Below are 18391 nucleotides of genomic sequence, written 5' to 3'. Positions count from 1 at the left end.
CCGAGCTGAAGTATAGCGCATTTGACCGAGAGCTTCTGGCTCTCTATTTAGCTGTTCGTCATTTCAGGTACTTCCTCGAGGGCCGCCCATTTGTGGCCTTTACGGACCACAAACCATTAACATTTGCTTTTTTGAAATTGTCTGACCCATGGTTGTATGTCAGGTTGGAGGCCAGTGTCTAGTGGAGTGCCCCAAGGATCTGTGTTGGGTCCACTGTTGTTTGTCATTTACATTAATGATCTGGATGATGGTGTGGTAAATTGGATTAGTAAATATGCAGATGATACTAAGATAGGTGGAGTAGTTGATAGTGAGGTAGATTTTCAAAGTCTACAGAGAGACTTGGGCCTTTTGGAAGGGTGGGCTGAAAGATGGCAGATGGAGTTTAATGCTGATAAGTGTGAGGTGCTGCATTTTGGTAGGACAAATCAAAATAGGACGTACAGGGTAAATGGTAGGGAATTGAGGAATGCAGTGGAACAGAGGGATCTGGGAATAACTGTGCATTGTTCCCTGAAGGTGGAATCTCATGTGGATAGGGTGGTGAAGAAGGCGTTTGGTATGCTTGCCTTTATAAATCAGAGCATCGAGTATAGAAGTTGGGATGTAATGTTGAAATTGTACAGGGCATTGGTGAGGCCGAATCTGGAGTATGGTGTGCAGTTCTGGTCCCCAAATTATAGGAAGGATGTCGACAAAATGGAGAGGGTACAGAGGAGATTTACTAGAATGTTGCCTGGGTTTCAGCACTTAGGCTACAGAGAGAGGTTGAACAGGTTGGGTCTTTATTCTTTGGAGCGTAGAAGGTTGAGGGGGGACTTGATAGAGGTTTTTAAAATTTTGAGAGGGACGGACAGAGTTGACGTGGGTAGGCTTTTCCCTTTGAGAGTGGGGAAGATTCCAACAAGGGGACATAGCTTCAGAATTGAGGGACAAAGGTTTAGGGGTAACATGAGGGGGAACTTCTTTACTCAGAGGGTTGTGGCTGTATGGAATGGACTTCCGGTGGAAGTGGTGGAGGCTGGCTCGATTTTATTATTTAAGAGTAAATTGGATAGGTATATGGATAGGAGGGGATTGGAGGGTTATGGTCTGAGTGCAGGTAGATGAGACTAGGTCAGGGAGAATGGTCGGCGTGGACTGGTAGGGCCGGACAGGCCTGTTTCCATGCTGTAGTTGTTATATGTTATGTTATATATGGTCGGCCCGCCAGCAGCGGCACCTGACTGCTATCTCCGAATTTACCACCGATGTCCGTCATGTCGCGGGTAAGCTTAATGCCGTTGCTGACGCCCTGTCTAGACCTGCTTTTTCCCCTATTTCGGCGGTGGACTGCGAGGTGGATCCCCAGGAGCTTGCGGAGGCACAGCTTCTGGCGGATACCGTTTCGGCTTACCGGTCCACCACTTCGGGGTTGAAGTTGGCCCAGGTAGCTTGTGGGTCGGCGGGCACAAAAGTCTGGTGCGATGTTTCTCTTCCCCGTCCCAGGCCGGTAGTACCGCCCTCCCTTCAGCGCCGGGTTTTCGATGCCATTCATGGGCTGGCGCACCCGTCCATCCGCTCCACCTCTGCCTTGGTAGCAGCGAGGTTTGTCTGGCATGGCCTAAGGAAACAGGTAGCGGGGTGGGCACGTTCCTGCGTGCCCTGTCAGACCGCTAAAGTCCAGCGCCACGTCCAGCCCCCCGTACAGGATTTCGAGGTCCCGGCTGTTCGTTTTTTCCACATCCACGTGGATTTGGTCGGGCCCTTGCCTTCCTCCCGGGGCTACACCCACCTCCTCACGGTGGTGGATCGGTTCACCCGGTGGCCAGAGGCTTTCCCATTGTTTGATATTTCATCAGCATCTTGTGCTAGGACTTTGGCCCTTCATTGGGTAGCTCGTTTCGGGGTCCCGGCAGTTATTACCACTGACAGAGGGTCACAGTTCACTTCGTCCCTCTGGGCCACGCTTGCAGAACTGTACGGGTCCAAGTTACAACCCACGACTGCATATCACCCCCAGGCAAATGGACTCGTAGAAAGGTTCCACCGCCAACTTAAGGCGTTCCTCAGTGCAAGGCTTGAAGGCCCGGATTGGGTAGACCAGCTCCCTTGGGTTCTGTTGGGCATCCGGACTGCTCCCAAGCTAGATCTCGGTGCGTCGTCCGCAGAGCTAGTATATGGCTCGACACTTCGAGTACCCGGAGATCTGTTTCCGGACCCTTCAGACCAGCTGCCTACAGTCCCATCAGTGTTAGCGTCTCTCCGGGAACGGGTGGGCTCCCTGGCTCCAATTCCGACTTCACGTCATGGGTGTCCCATGGTACATGAACCGCCTTCCCTGAAGGACTGTGAGTTCGTTTTTCTGCGAAAAGATTCCAATCGCGCCCCGTTGCAGAGGGTCTATCAAGGGCCGTTCCGGGTTTTGCGTAAGGGAACGGCTACCTTCACCTTAGACATGGGCGGCAAGAGTGAGCTCGTCTCGGTGTCCCGGCTTAAACCTGCCCATTTGGATCCGGATCAACCAGTCCTGGTCGGTCAAACCCCTAGGAGAGGCCGACCTCCGTTAGTTCTGCTCAGTCCAGGACCCCCCGTTCCGACAGTCCCTCCAGGACCCCCCGTTCCGGCAGCTCCTCCAGGACCCCCCGTTCCGGCAGCTCCTCCAGGACCCCCCGTTCCGGTAGTTCCTCCAGGACCTCCCGTTCCGGCTGTTCCGCCAAGTCCGGAACCCCCGGCTCCTGTGGTTCAGGCTGTCCCTCTCCGTACTCGTTATGGTCGCGAAATCCGGCTCCCTGCCAGGTTCCGCACCTCGGGTTCTGGGGGGGGGGTCATGTAGCGACCATAGAGAATGGTCCAGGTCGTCGAACCCTCGGATTGGCCAGCGAGGTCACGTGGGAACGCGACCATGGGGATTGGTCCAGGGAGCGACATCGCTGATTGGCCAGCGATGTGATGTGCGCGTTTGGCGCCCGATTTAGTCGTTCGGCGAAGTCTTCGAAGAAGACAGTAAGTTTTGATGGTTGTCCTTTACCTTGTTGTTTAACTCTGTATTCGAATATTGCGGCTGCAATAAACTTCTTCTACAACCAACAAGTTTCGGACTCGCCATAATATGTTTCAATAAGATCCCCCTCATCCTTCTAAATTCCAGTGTATACAAGCCCAATCGCTCCAGCCTTTCAACATACGACAGTCCCGCCATTCCGGGAATTAACCTAGTGAACCTACGCTGCACGCCCTCCATAGCAAGAATATCCTTCCTCAAATTTGGAGACCAAAACTGCACACAGTACTCCAGGTGCGGTCTCACTCGGGCCCGGTACAACTGTAGAAGGACCTCTTTGCTCCTATACTCAACTCCTCTTGTTATGAAGGGCAACATTCCATTGGCTTTCTTCACTGCCTGCTGTACCTGCATGCTTCCTTTCATTGACTGATGCACTAGGACACCCAGATCTCGTTGAACTCCCCCTCCTCCTAACTTGACACCATTCAGATAATAATCTGCCTTTCTCCCCCTCCCGGTTTATTGAGCATTTCCAGTGTTTTTCCGTTTCCACTTTGAATATCCAGCTTGTGTTTCTAGCTTTGACCTTCTTTGCGATTTCCTGCACTACTTTAGGTTGCATAGTTGCCAGTTCCTCCAATGATTCCGTTTGAACAAGTAAAAGTAAAACCTAGTGCTGACAATGCCTTGGCAAAAATCCGCCCGCCAAATGTTGTTTATGGACTGAGATGAAGGCATGAGGTTAGGCTTAGTTGGTAGCTCTTGCATTCGAGTCAAGACGTTGCAGCCTCTGGCCTCACTCAACGCAATGAAGCACAGAAACATGGGCTAACATCTCAGTCTAGACCTGAAGAAATGGTGCACTGTTGAATGTGCCTAGTGTGAGCAAGATGTTAAGTTTTCTATGAAGGATGTAAAAGATCCCATGGCACTGATTTAAAGAACAAGCAATAGACAATAGACAATAGGTGCAGGAGGAGGCCATTCGGCCCTTTGAGCCAGCACCGCCATTCAATGTGATCATGGCTGATCATTCTCAATCAGTACCCCATTCCTGCCTTCTCCCCATACCCCCTGACTCCGCTATCCTTAAGAGCTCTATCTAGCTCTCTCTTGAATGCATTCAGAGAATTGGCCTCCACTGCCTTCTGAGGCAGAGAATTCCACAGATTCACAACTCTCTGACTGAAAAAGTTTTTTTCTCATCTCAGTTCTAAATGGCATACCCCTTATTCTTAAACTGTGGCCACTTGTTCTGGACTCCTCCAATGTAGGGGAAAAAAAACTGCAGATGCTGGTTTAAATCGAACATCGACATCGACATCGAATGGGTCAGCCAGCATCTCTGGAGGCAAGGAATGGGTGACGTTGCAGGTCGAGACCATTCTTCAGGGGCAGGAGGCATGACAGAGGGGGAACAGCGAGAGAGCATGTTGCTAAACTCTCGTCAAAGAGAGGAGGAGCACTTCTTCAAAGTAGACATACCTTGAGGAGAATTTGCAATGTAGGAAAAAAAACAGCAGATGCTGGTTTAAATCAAAGGTCACGACCCGAAAAGTCACCCATTCCTTCTCTCCAGAGATGCTGCCTGACCCGCTGAGTTACTCCAGCATTTTGTGTCTGCCTAAAGAACAAGCAAGATCTGCACTGTGTCCTAACAATTTTTTTATTTTTTTTTATTTTAGTAGAAATAGTAGAAAGAAAGAGAGAAAGAGAGAGAAAGAAAAAAAAAAATTATCACGCAAAAGGAATCCACCAACTCGATAGTTTTCCGTCCCCCCCCTACCAAGGCCCGAGGTACTCCTCCACCCTATCTTTGTAATAATTCTATAAATGCAGACCACGTCTGATAGAAGCGTTCTGATTTTCCTTCCAGGCGGAGTCTCATATCTTCCAGATGTAGTGTTTCAAACATAGTTGAAATCCACATATTTAATGTTGGTATAGGAGCATTTTTCCAGAATTTTAAGATTAATTTTTTTCCTATTATTAAACCGTAATCAAATAAATTCTTTTGATACACATTTAATTCCGAACTACCTTCTGTCATTCCGAAAATAATCCATTCTGGCTTTGGTGTCATTTTTATTTTAAACACTTTTGTGAAAATTTCAAAAATTTCAGTCCAAAACTTTTGAATTTTTGTACAAAAGATGAATGAGTGCGCTATAGTAGCTTCTTGACAATGGCATTTATCACAAATTGGTGAAACATTAGGGAAAAATTTATTTAATTTAGTTTTTGAGTAGTATAATCTATGTATGATTTTAAATTGTATTAAAGTATGTCTTACGTTAATTGAGCATTTGTGCACATTTAATAAGTATTGTTTCCACCTTTCAGTGGAAATTTTTATGCTTAGTTCGTTTTCCCACTCACCTCTAATACCTTCCGTTGTTGGTATTACTGCATTTAGTATAATATTATATATATGTGAAATTAAATTTGGTGATTCCGCCTTTGTATTCATTACTTCATCTAGTAAGTCTGATGGGACGTTGTGAAATTCATGCGCATGTTTTTTCAAATAATCACATATTTGGAAATATTTAAAATACTGATGCTGGTTTAAATCAGATGCAGGTTTAAATCAAAGGTCACGACCCGAAAAGTCACCCATTCCTTCTCTCCAGAGATGCTGCCTGACCCGCTGAGTTACTCCAGCATTTTGTGTCTGCCTAAAGAACAAGCAAGATCTGCACTGTGTCCTAACAATTTTTAAGGAGTAATATTATTCTGTTCCCTTTTAAATAGCAGCACAGGTTCTCTGGTCAACATTACATTTTCATTTATAGATGTTTGCCAATAGGATGACAAGTTACCTACACTTGTCTATACAGATGCTCCACGACTTACTATGGGGTTACGTTCTGATAAACCCATCGTAAATCAAAAATATCGCAAGTCGAAAATGCATTTAATACACCTAACCCACCGAACATCAAAGCCACCTAACCTACCCAACATCACACACCTAACCTACCCAACATCACACACCTAACCCACCGAACATCATAGCCACCTAACCTACCCAACATCACACACCTAACCTACCCAACATCACACACCTAACCCACTGAACATCATAGCCACCTAACCTACCCAACATCACACACCGAACCTACCCAACATCACAGTCTAGCCTAACCTAACGAATATCAGAATCAGAATTACCTTTATTGTCATCCAAAAAAAACAAGTCTTTTGGACGAGATTTCGTCACCCACAGTCCAACAATAAGAGCAATAAAATAAGCAATATTTTATTTAACAACCAAAAACCAACACAAAACAAAAAGCAACATCCATCACAGTGAGTCTCCTCCAGTCACCTCCTCACTGTGATGGGAGGCCAGAATGTCTTTTCTCTTCCCCTGCCGTCTTCTCCCGCGGTCAGGCTGTTGTAGTTGTCACGTTCCAGGCCGCGCTGGACGGTGAAAGGAGGGCGGGCGAAGACGCTGCCGCTGCACGTCGGGGCGGTCGGAGCTCCTGACATTGAAGCCCCCGCCGGGCGGAGAAAATCCCGCGGCCTATTCCAGGCCCAGGCCCATGCCCTGCGATCCGTGGCGGACGAAGACGCTGCCGCTGCCGGAGCTCCCGATGTCGACCCCCACCTAGGGGCCTGCGAACTTCTGATGTCCACGTGGCCCGCGGCCGAAGCCTCCGAAGGCGAGTTGCAGCGCCACCACAGCCTCCGAAGGCAGCCAGCTCCGCAGATGGTAAATACAGTCCGGTCCGCGGGCTCTGCAAACCAGAGCCCAGGTGGTCCCATGTGGAGCCCGCCAGCTCCAGGTGTTTGGCCGATGGTAGGCCGCAGCGGAAACGGAGACACCACCCAGACAGTTTTACAGTCCCCCCCCCCCCCCCCCCCCCCCCACACATAGTACACAACCACAAAAAACACCACATCACATCTAAACTCTACAATTAAGACAAAAAACAACAAAAACACAAAGACAAATGGACTGGAGGCGAGCACAACTGCTGGGCAGCGCCGCCTAACCTACCCAACATCACACACCTAACCTACCCAACATCACACACCTAACCTACCCAACATCACACACCTAACCTACCCAACATTACACACCTAACCTACCCAACATCACACACCTAACCTACCCAACATCACACACCTAACCTACCCAACATCACACACCTAACCTACCCAACATTACACACCTAACCTACCCAACATCACACACCTAACCTACCCAACATCACACACCTAACCTACCCAACATCACACACCTAACCTACCCAACATCACACACCTAACCTACCCAACATCACACACCTAACCTACCCAACATCACACACCTAACCTACCCAACATCACACACCTAACCTACCCAACATCACACACCTAACCTACCCAACATCACACACCTAACCCACCCAACATTATAGGCCAGCCACGCCTAACTTATACATGCTCAGAACACATACATTAGCCTACAGTTGGGCAAAATCATCTAACACATAGCCTATTTTATAATGATGTTGAATATCTCCTGTAATTTATTGAATACAGTACTGCACTGAAAGTGAAAAGCAGAATCGCCAGCCCGAGAAAAGATCAAAATTCAAAATTCAAAGAACGGTTTCTATTGAATGTGTATCGCATTTGCACCACCGTGAAGTCAAAATATCGTAAGTCGAAGCATGTAGGAAAATAACTGCAGATGCTGGTACAAATCAAAGGTATCACAAAATGCTGGAGTGACTCAGAAAACTCAATAGGAATATATCAACAATATCCCCATGGCTTAAATGGTTCTAAAACTGCTTTATATGGGAGCATGCTTTAGTTTTAGGGATACAGCACAGAAACGGCCCCTTCGGCCCGCACCGACCAGCGATCCCCGCACACTAACACTATCCTACACCCACTAGGAACAATTTACATTTATACCAGGCCAATTAACCTACAAGCCCGAACGTCTTTGGAGTGTGGGAGGAAACCGAAGATCTCGGAGAAAACCCACGCAGGTCACGGGGAGAACGTACAAACTCCGTACAGACGGCGCCCGTAGTCGGGATCGAACCTGAATCTCCGGCGCTGCATTCGCTGTAAGGCAGCAACTCGCTGCGCCACCGTGCAGATATTAATGCAGCCCTTGAGCACATGATCCAAGGTCACGGTTTATTTTACAGAGAGAGAGCGCTGACCAGGAAAAGAGATGAAATCATGGATTTGTTTCATGATTCAAGCGGAAAAGCAAGATCCCACAGCATTATTCAGAGAATTAACTTGATGTCATGGCCAATAGTTTTAGACACTAGATAGACAATAGGTGCAGGAGGAGGCCATTCGGCCCTTCGAGCCAGCACCACCATTCAATGTGATCATGGTTGATCATTCTCAATCAGTACCCCCGTTCCTGCCTTCTCCCCATACCCCCTGACTCCGCTATCCTTAAGATCTCTATCCAGCTCTCTCTTGAATGCATTCAGAGAATTGGCCTCCACTGCCTTTTGAGGCAGAGAATTCCACAGATTCACAACTCTCTGACTGAAAAAGTTTTTCCTCATCTCAGTTCTAAATGGCCTACCCCTTATTCTTAAACTGTGGCCCCTGGTTCTGGACTCCCCCAACATTGGGAACATGTTTCCTGCCTCTAACGTGTCCAACCCCTTAATAATCTTATACGTTTCGATAAGATCTCCTCTCATCCTTCTAAATTCCAGTGTAAAGTCCATTTTTTAAATACCGATCATTTAAACTTGAACTTGCGTATCTACAAAGATGATGTCAAAGGGGAACTTCTTTGGATTGTCAAAAAACCTTATACTTCAGAAGCTTTCCACTGTACCATTTGCAAGACCAAGTGAACACCACCTGTTCACATACCACAGCCTCTCAGAGAACCAATGCAAAGTTTCAAACCAGAAACCAATTGAAACGTGCCAACGCCAAACCATCATCTGAAAGATTAGCAACAAATTTGATGGGTGACGTTTCGGGTCAAGACCCTTCTTCAGACTGATGTACGGCAGAAACTCTACCGCTGGGCAACCATGCCGCCCTTAAAAAATAACCCTATTACGTCTAATATCTGATGCATCCCCTTATCGTGGGGTCAGTCTGAAGAAGGGTCTCGACCCGAAACGTCACCCATTCCTTCTCTCCTGAGATGCTGCCTGACCTGCTGAGTTACAACAGCATTTTGTGAATAAATACCTTCGATTTGTACCAGCATCTGTAGTTATTTTCTTACTCTAACAAATCTGATGGACTCTGTGTGGGCCGGCAGGGAGGTGAGCCGGGGGTCATGCCTCCAGAGCCTTGAAGGTCTGCTGCAGGAGGCATCTCCGGGACACAATGATGTCTGGGAGAGGAGAGGGAGGTCGGTTCACGGGGAACTGCTCCAGTGCATCAAGCCTGACTTATGACTTTGAATAATGGCGCCAAAATATGGCAGCGCCAGCATCTATATACTAAAACTCTCGTTTGTTTGTTTGTTTGTGATCGAACTACAGCCGAAACGGTACACGATAGCGCAACAATTTTAGGCCCACCTTACTCACCGTCATCACTTTAATGGTAAAGCAAGTAGTTTCATTGAAATCGATGTTATATTTTTTAAGTTTTTCACATTTTAAAGTTTAAATCTATCTCTTAGGGAGGGAGGGAGGGAGGGAGGGAGGGAGGGAGGGAGGGAGGGAGGGAGGGAGGGAGGGAGGGAGGGAGGTGGATAAGGGGGGTTGAGGGGGATGGAGAGGGGGAGGGGGGAGGGGAGGAGAGGGAGGGGAGGGGAGGGCTGATCATTCTCAATCAGTACCCCGTTCCTGCCTTCTCCCCATTCCCCCTGACACCGCTATCTTTAACAGCTCTATCTACCTCTCTCTTGAATGCATTCAGAGAATTGGCCTCCACTGCCTTCTGAGGCAGAGAATTCCACAGCTTCACAACTCTCTGAGTGAAAAAGTTTTCCTCATCCCCGTTCTAAATGGCCTACCCCTTATTCTTAAACTGTGGCCCCTGGTTCTGGACTCCCCCAACATAAGGAACATGTTTCCTGCCTCTAACGTGTCCAATCCCTTAATGATCTTATATGTTTCTATAAGATCTCTTTCATCCTTCTGAATTCCAGTGTATACAAGCCCAGTCGCTCCAGTCTTTCAACATACGACAGTCCGGCCATTCCGGGAATTAACCTAGTAAACCTACGCTGCACTCCCTCAATAGTAAGAATGTCCTTCTTCAAATTTGGAGACGAAAACTGCACACAGTACTCCAGGTGCGGTCTCACTAGGGCCCTGTACAACTGCAGAAGGACCTCTTTACTCCTATACTCAACTCCTCTTGTTATGAAGGCCAACATTCCAAGTGACCACCAATATGGATTTTTAGCTACCTCAGCTAATGGAACTAGTAGAGAATATTTCAACTGCAATTGATAATAAAGAATATACTGTGGGAGTATTTATAGATCTCAAAAAAGCATTCGATACCATTGATCATGGTTTACTGATGAATAAGCTAGAAAGATATGGTATTAGTGGAGTAACATACTTCTGGTTGAGAAGCTACCTTGAAAACAGATATCAGTATGCTCAAGTAAATAATTTTGATTCAGAACATATGAAGGTTACCTGTGGGGTTCTGCAAGGCTCGTTGCTGGGTCCAAAGCACTTTTTACTCTATATAAATTATATTTGTAAGGTGTCGAAATTGTTACGTTTTAGTTATATTTGCGGATGACACAAATTTATTTTGTTCAGGGAAAAACTTGAAGCAACTTTTGGACACAGTTAAAGGGGAATTGGAAACCATAAAGAAGTGGTTTGATACTAATAAATTGTCATCAAATCTAAGTAAAACAACATTTATAGTGCTTGGAAATCGTAAAATAAATTCTGAGGTAACACTTATGATTAATGATGTAGAAATTGAAAGAGTGTATGAAAATAAATTCTTGGGAGTGATCATAAACTCTGTTGGAAACCTCACATAAAACATATTAAACCAAAACTGTCTAAATCCATTGCAATACTGCACAGAACTAAGGACATCTTGAATCAAAATTCACGATTTACTTAATTGCTCACTCAGTGAAGAAAGCCAATGGAATGTTGGCCTTCATAACAAGAGGAGTTGAGTATAGGAGCAAAGAGGTCCTTCTGCAGTTGTACAGGGCCCTAGTGAGACCACACCTGGAGTACTGTGTGCAGTTTTGGTCTCCAAATTTGAGGAAGGATATTCTTGCTATTGAGGGCGTGCAGCGTAGGTTTACTAGGTTAATTCCCGGAATGGCGGGACTGTCATATGTTGAAAGACTAGGCTTGTATACACTGGAATTTAGAAGGATGAGAGGAGATCTTATCGAAACGTATAAGATTATTAAGGGGTTGGACACGTTAGAGGCAGGAAACATGTTCTAAGCCAGCGGGAATTCCTGTTAGGGTTTTCCATGCTGGACAGGTAGAGACGAGAAGAAGAGCGATCCGCTGGTCCTCCAGGTTGGGGGTTGAGCACAGGACTAACAACCCCGCCTCGTAAAAGGGCGGCACGGTAGCGCAGCGGTAGAGTTGCTGCTTTACAGCGAATGCAGCGCCGGAGACTCAGGTTCGATCCTGACTACGGGTGCTGCACTGTAAGGAGTTTGTACGTTCTCCCCGTGACCTGCGTGGGTTTTCTCCGAGATCTTCGGTTTCCTCCCACACTCCAAAGACGTACAGGTATGTAGGTTAATTGGCTGGGTAAATGTAAAAATTGTCCCTAGTGGGTGTAGGATAGTGTTAATGTACGGGGATCACTGGGCGGCACGGACTTGGAGGGCCGAAAAGGCCTGTTTCCGGCTGTAGATATATGATGATGATATGATAAAACGAATATGTTACGGAAACAACAGCTGAAGGAATCAACACCACTGGGCTTGACGGACTGCCAGGGCTATCGACAGATGCTAGGATGAATGCCAATGGTGAAAGTCGAAAGGAAGAGAATCGGACAGCATTCCAAGAATAGCCCTGCTCTGGACAGCAGAAGGGAAAAGGAAAAGAGGGAGACCCAAAACCACACGGCCTCGAACTGTAGAGGAGGAAATGAAAACTATGGAGTTGACCTGGGGTAGTGTCCAGAAACTAGCCCAGAACAGACAGGAGTGGAGAACCTTTGTTGTTGCCCTACATGCCAGGAGGCTTAATGGGCAGTAAGCAAGTAAGTACTTCAAGTCAATCACCTTAAATTCAACAGGTGTTACACTGCCCTCCATAATGTTTGGGACAAAGACCCATCATTTAGTTATTTGCCTCTGTACTCCACAATTTGGGATTTGCAACAGAAAAAAAATCACATGTGGTTAAAGTGCACGTTGTCAGATTTTATTAAAGGGTATTTTTATACATTTTGGTTTCACCATGTAAAAATTACAGCTGTGTTTATACATAGTCCCCCCATTTCAGGGCACCATAATGTTCGGGACACATGGCTTCACAGGTGTTTGTAATTGCTCAGGTGTGTTTAATTACCTCCTTAATGCAGGTATAAGAGAGCTCTCAGCACCTAGTCTTTCCTCCAGTCTTTCCATCACCTTTGGAAACTTTTATTGCTGTTGATCAACATTAGGACCAAAGTTGTGCCAATGAAAGTCAAAGGAGCCATTATGAGACGGAGAAACAAGAATAAAACTATTAGAGACATCAGCCAAACCTTAGGCTTACCTAAACCAACTGTATGGAACATCATTAAGAAGAAAGAGAGCACTGGTGAGCTTACTAATCGCAAAGGGACTGGCACAAGGAAGACCTCCACAGCTGATGACAGATGAATTCTCTCTGCAATAAAGAAAAATCCCAAAACACCTGTCCGACAGATGAGAAACACTCTTCAGGAGTCAGGTGTGGATTTGTCAATGACCACTGTCCGCAGAAGACTTCATGAACAGAAATACAGAGGCCACACTGCAAGATACAAGCCACTGGTTAGCCGCAAAAATAGGATGGCCAGGTTACAGTTTGCCAAGAAGTACTTAAACGAGCAACCACAGTTCTGGAAAAAGGTTGTGTACAGATGAGACAAAGATTAACTTATATCAGTGATGGCAAGAACAAAGTATGGAGGAGAGAAGGAACTGCCCAAGATCCAAAGCATACCACCTCATCTGTGAAACACTGTGGTGGGGATGTTATGGCCTGGGCATGTATGGCTGCTGAAGGTACTGGCTCACTTATCTTCATTGATGATAACACTGCTGATGGTAGCATAATGAATTCTGAAGTGTATAGACACATCCTATCTGACAATAGACAATAGGTGCAGGAGGAGGCCATTCGGCCCTTCAAGCCAGCACCACCATTCATTGTGATCATGGCTGATCATCCACAATCAGTTCCCCGTTCCTGCCTTCTCCCCATATCCCTTGACTTCGCTATCTTTAAGAGCTCTATCTAACTCTCTCTTGAAAGCATCCAGAGAATTGGCCTCCACTGCCTTCTGAAGTAGAGAATTTCACAGATTCACAACTCACGGGTGAAAAAGGTTTTCCTCATCTCCATTCTAAATGGCCTACCCCTTATTCTTAAACTGTGGCCCCTGGTTCTGGACTTCCCCAACATCGGGAACATGTTTCCTGCCTCCAGCGTGTCCAATCCCTTAATAATCTTATACGTTTCGATAAGATCCCCTCTCATCCTTCTAAATTCCAGTGTATACTAACCCAGTCGCTCCAGTCTTTCAACATTTGACAGTCCCGCCATTTCGGGAATTAACCTAGTAAACCTACGCTGCACTGCCTCAATAGCAAGAATGTCCTTCCTCAAATTAGGAGACCAAAACTGCACACAGTACTCCAGGTGTGGTCTCACTAGGGCCCTGTACAACTGCAGAAGGACCTCTTTGCTCCTATACTCAACTCCTCTTGTTATGAAGGCCAACATTCCATTGGCCTTCTTCACTGCCTGCTGTACCTGCATGCTTCCTTTCGGCTCAAGTTCAAACAAATGCCTCAAAACTCATTGGCCGGCGGTTCATTCTACAGCAAGACAATGATCCCAAACATACTGCTAAAGCAACAAAGGAGTCTTTCAAAGCTAAAAAAATGTAAATTGTTGAGTGGCCAAGTCAATCACCCGATCTGACCCCAATTGAGCATGCCTTTTATATGCAGAAGAGAAAACTGAAGGGGACTAGCCCCCAAAACAAGCATAAGCTAGAGATGGCTGCAATACAGGCCTGGCAGAGCATCACCAGAGAAGACACCCAGCAACTGGTGATGTCCATGAATCGCAGACTTCAAGCAGTCATTGCATGCAAAGGATATGCAACAAAATACGAAACATGACTACTTTCATTTACATGACATTGCTGTGTCCCAAACATTATGGTGCCCTGAAATGGGGGGGGACTATGTATAAACACTGCTGTAATTTCTACATGGTGAAACCAAAATGTATAAAAATGGCCTTTATTAAAATCTGACAATGTGCACTTTAACCACATGTGATTTTTTTCTATTACAAATCTCAAATTGTGGAGTACAGAGGCAAATAAATAAATGATGGGTCTTTGTCCCAAACTTTCTGGAGGGCACGGTAGATTTGTGTACTCAGTGCAGTACTGAAGAAGGGTCTCGACCCGAAACGTCACCCATTCCTTCTCTCCTGAGATGCTGCCTGACCTGCTGAGTTACTCCAGCATCTTGTGAAATAAGTATTATAAACTAGATGGATGTTTCATTCTATTTGGCAAACAAATCGACAAGTAGCAGTTTCAATGAATGTTACAACATTAAAGTATGTTTTTCTAATTATCCTTTGGGCAGTATTTTTTTTTATTTCCCTTATTAGAAACAGCTGACGTTTTAAAACATCGTAGCACCAACAATAATGTATATATAGAATTGGACACCAATCTATCTCCAGCCATCAGATCAGACATTTGGTTTATAGAAACTGAAGTGCTCACTCTGTAAAGATGCAGCACCGTCAGTAACATTGTTCCAGTCTGACCAGCGCACATAGATAGGCAACTCCCAGTCTCAAAACCCACTCTTGGCTGGAACTAAACAACCGACCAATATTCACCACAGAGAAAGAGCGAGCTCACGTTACATTAAACATCGTGAACATGCGAGATTTATTCCCAGGATTATTTCTTCCATTTCTTCTTTTGGGCAACGCGAAGTCTGAAAGTGAACCTTTTTTTTTAAACCCCAAAAAAGTACTTTGAGAACTTTCCAGTTTGATTCCCAAAATTTTAAAAAACACAATCTCCAATCAACACCACAGATGCAATTCTCATGATAAGACCGAATGCAGGAACTATAGAAGAAAAATAGCAGGCAGAACTATAAGACTACAGGAACTATAGAAGGAAAATAACAGGCAGAACTATATAGAACTATAAGAATGCAGGGACTATAGAAGGAAAGTAACAGGCAGAACTATATAGAACTATAAGAATGCAGGAACTATAGAAGGAAAGTAACAGGCAGAACTATATAGAACTATAAGAATGCAGGAACTATAGAAGGAAAGTAACAGGCAGAACTATATAGAACTATAAGAATGCAGGAACTATAGAAGGAAAGTAACAGGCAGAACTATATAGAACTATAAGAATGCAGGAACTATAGAAGGAAAGTAACAGGCAGAACTATATAGAACTATAAGAATGTATGAACTATAGAAGGAAAGTAACAGGCAGAACTATAGAACTATAAGACTGCATGGACTATAGAAGGAAAGTAACAGGCAGAACTATAAGAATGCAGGAACTATAGAAGAAAAATAGCAGGCAGCAGCAACTAATTGGGAAGAAGGCTCCTTAAAAAATAAATCATATTTTCTGCGTTAGAGTGATGAGCGATTGTAACCAGATCCAACTCACTCCCTAAAGCACGACGGGCAAAGTCATTCACAGAGAAACACGTTATCTTTAAATGGCTTAAAATAACAATCGATAATAGAAATCCAAATTACTTTCACCATTCATAAAGAAAACGGATTTTTGCATTGCCCACTTTGGTGTTTTTTTGCTGAATTAAAGTTAAATGATGACTGGCTTTTTTTTTTTTTAAACTCTTCTCACACAATATTTTGCACAACTGGTTTTGTTTTAATTGCATGCACAGCTGACCTTCTTGCGGCCCCACACAGAAGATGATGATGATGGTGGTGGTGGTGGAGAGGGCGAGGTAGGTTGCAGCTGAGGACATCTTTGGGTCTGAGCGCCCTGCGAGTTGCAACGGGAACTCTCAGCCTTCAGCGTCTCACTCACTCACACACACACTAGCCAGCTAAACCACCGCCTGCACCAACAACCTCTCCCTCCTCGCCCCACTGTCTCCCTCCTCCGACGGGTGGTGGGAGCGCAAGCCCTCTCCTCCCCTCCTCTCCCCTCCTCTCCCCTCCCCTCCCTCCTCCCCTCCCTTTTCCCCTCCCTTCTCCTCTCCCTTCTCCTCTCCCTTCTCCCCTCCCTTCTCCCCTCCCTTCTCCCCTCCCCAACCCAACCCCTCTCCTCCCCCCTCCCCAACCCAACCCAACCCCTCTCCTCCACTCCTCTTCTCCCCAACCCAACCCCTCTCCTCTCCTCTCCTCTTCTCCCCTCCTCTCCCTTCCTCTCCTCTCCTCTTCTCTCCTCCCTTCCTCTTCTCCCTTCCTCTCCTCCCCTCTTCTCCTCCCCTCTTCTCCTCCCCTCTTCTCCTCCCCTCAACCCAACCCTCCCCTCCCCTCTCCTCCCCTCCCCTCTTCTCTCCACCCCAGCCCTCCCCACCCCAACCCAACCCCTCCCCTCCTCTCCCCTCTCCTCCCCTCCCCTCCTCCCCAACCCCTCTCCTCTCCCTCCCCTCCTCCTCCCCAACTCTCCCCTCCCCAACTCTCCTCTCTTCTCACCACCCCAACCCAACCCTCCCCACCACCCCTCCCCTCCCCACCACCTCTCCTCTCTTCTCACCACCCCAACCCAACTCTCCCCACCACCTCTCCTCTCTTCTCACCACCCCAACCCAACCCTCCCCACCACCCCTCCCCTCCCCATCACCTCTCCTCTCCTCTCCTCTCCTCTCCTCTACTCCCCTCCCCTCCTCTTCTCAACCCTCCCATCCCCTCCCCAACCCTTCCATCTGCTCCCCTCTCCTCTCCTCTCCTCTCCTCCCCTCCCCTCTCCTCCCCTCTCCTCTCCACCCCAACCCTCCCCTCCCCTCTCCTCTCCTCCCTTCCCCAACCTTCCCCTCCCCAACCCTCCCCTCCCCTCTCCTCTCCTCTCCACTTCTCAACCCTCCCCAACCCTCCCCTCCCCCTCTCTGCTCCCCTCCCCTCGACCCAAAACATCACCTATTCCTTCCCTCCAGAGATGTTGTCTGACCCAATGAGTTACTCCAGCTTGTTGTGTCTATGGTGTGCAGGACACTGGTTTAAATGGTCACACAAATGGCTCTGATCTCTGACATTTTACACTCTTCCGTCAAAGTAGAATTATACCATACGTCGGAAACTTGATTTTCCAGGTGAAAAGGTCAGAGGGTGGTGAATCTGTGGAACTCATTGCCACAGAGGGCTGTGGAGGCCAAGTCAGTGGATATTTTTAAGGCAGAGATAGACAAACTCTTGATTAGAACGGGTCATGGGGAGAAGGCAGGACAATTGGGATTGGGAGGCAGAGATCAGCCATGATTGAATGGCAGAGTAGACCTGGTGGGCCGAATAGCCTAATTCTACTCCAATAACTTGTGAAATATACACACAAGATACTGACTTGCTAATATTGGGATCTTAATGCTTTCCTATTGAATATAAACATTGGAAAAATACAATTCTGTTGTGTCCGGTTTCAGCAATAAAATGCAGTGTTTTGTTTTTCCTCACTTCTAATCAATGCAATGTATCATATAGCATCTCTGGATAGAAGGAATGGGTGATGTTTTGGGTTGAGACCCTTCTCCAGACTGAGAATCAGGAGAGAAAGAGATAGGGAGATCAGGAAGTGTAAGGTGTGGAAACAAGTCATCAAAGGGGATGTATTAAGGAAAACGTAGAATGTTCTCGTTGTTAGGAGAAGGTAACAACGACGCATACAGAGATAAAATTTAATCAGGGGGGAGTCAGACTGGTCGGAGAACTAGGGAGGGGGAGTGATGGAGAGAGAGGGAAAGCACGGGCTACTTGAAGTTAGAGAAGTCAATATTCATACCGCTGGGGTGTAAGCTGCCCAAATGAAAGAGGAGGTGCTGTTCCTCCAATTTGCACTGGGCCTCACTCTGACAATGGAGGAGGCCCAGGACAGAAAGGTCAGTATGGGAATGGGAGAGGGAGTTAAAGTCCTATATAATCTAACGTTGTTTTCTGGACTGCTACTTTAAAACTAAATAAAACTAAACGAAAAGATGTGTAACGTAGCAAAGAATAATAATAATAATAATAATAATAATAATAATAATAATAATGCATTTTATTTATATAG

At 46.3% G+C, this 18391-nt stretch overlaps 1 protein-coding gene across 1 annotated transcript in view; it reads right to left on the bottom strand.

Moving 5' to 3' along the window:
- fndc1 (fibronectin type III domain containing 1) overlaps positions 1-16157 on the bottom strand; it is a 196068-nt gene extending 179911 nt beyond the window's left edge. Inside the window, exon 1 of the mRNA XM_078404697.1 lies at positions 16070-16157. Coding sequence (XP_078260823.1) covers positions 16070-16148 — 79 coding nt within the window. The 5' untranslated portion in view covers positions 16149-16157. The remainder of the gene's footprint in view (positions 1-16069) is intronic.
- Positions 16158-18391: the final 2234 nt, after the last annotated feature.

The sequence above is a fragment of the Rhinoraja longicauda genome, chromosome 9, assembly GCF_053455715.1.
Source record: "Rhinoraja longicauda isolate Sanriku21f chromosome 9, sRhiLon1.1, whole genome shotgun sequence".
NCBI classification, from domain to species: Eukaryota; Metazoa; Chordata; class Chondrichthyes; order Rajiformes; family Arhynchobatidae; genus Rhinoraja; species Rhinoraja longicauda.
Note: the sequence above shows the minus strand (reverse complement) of the source record. Positions and strands in the feature narration are given on the sequence as shown.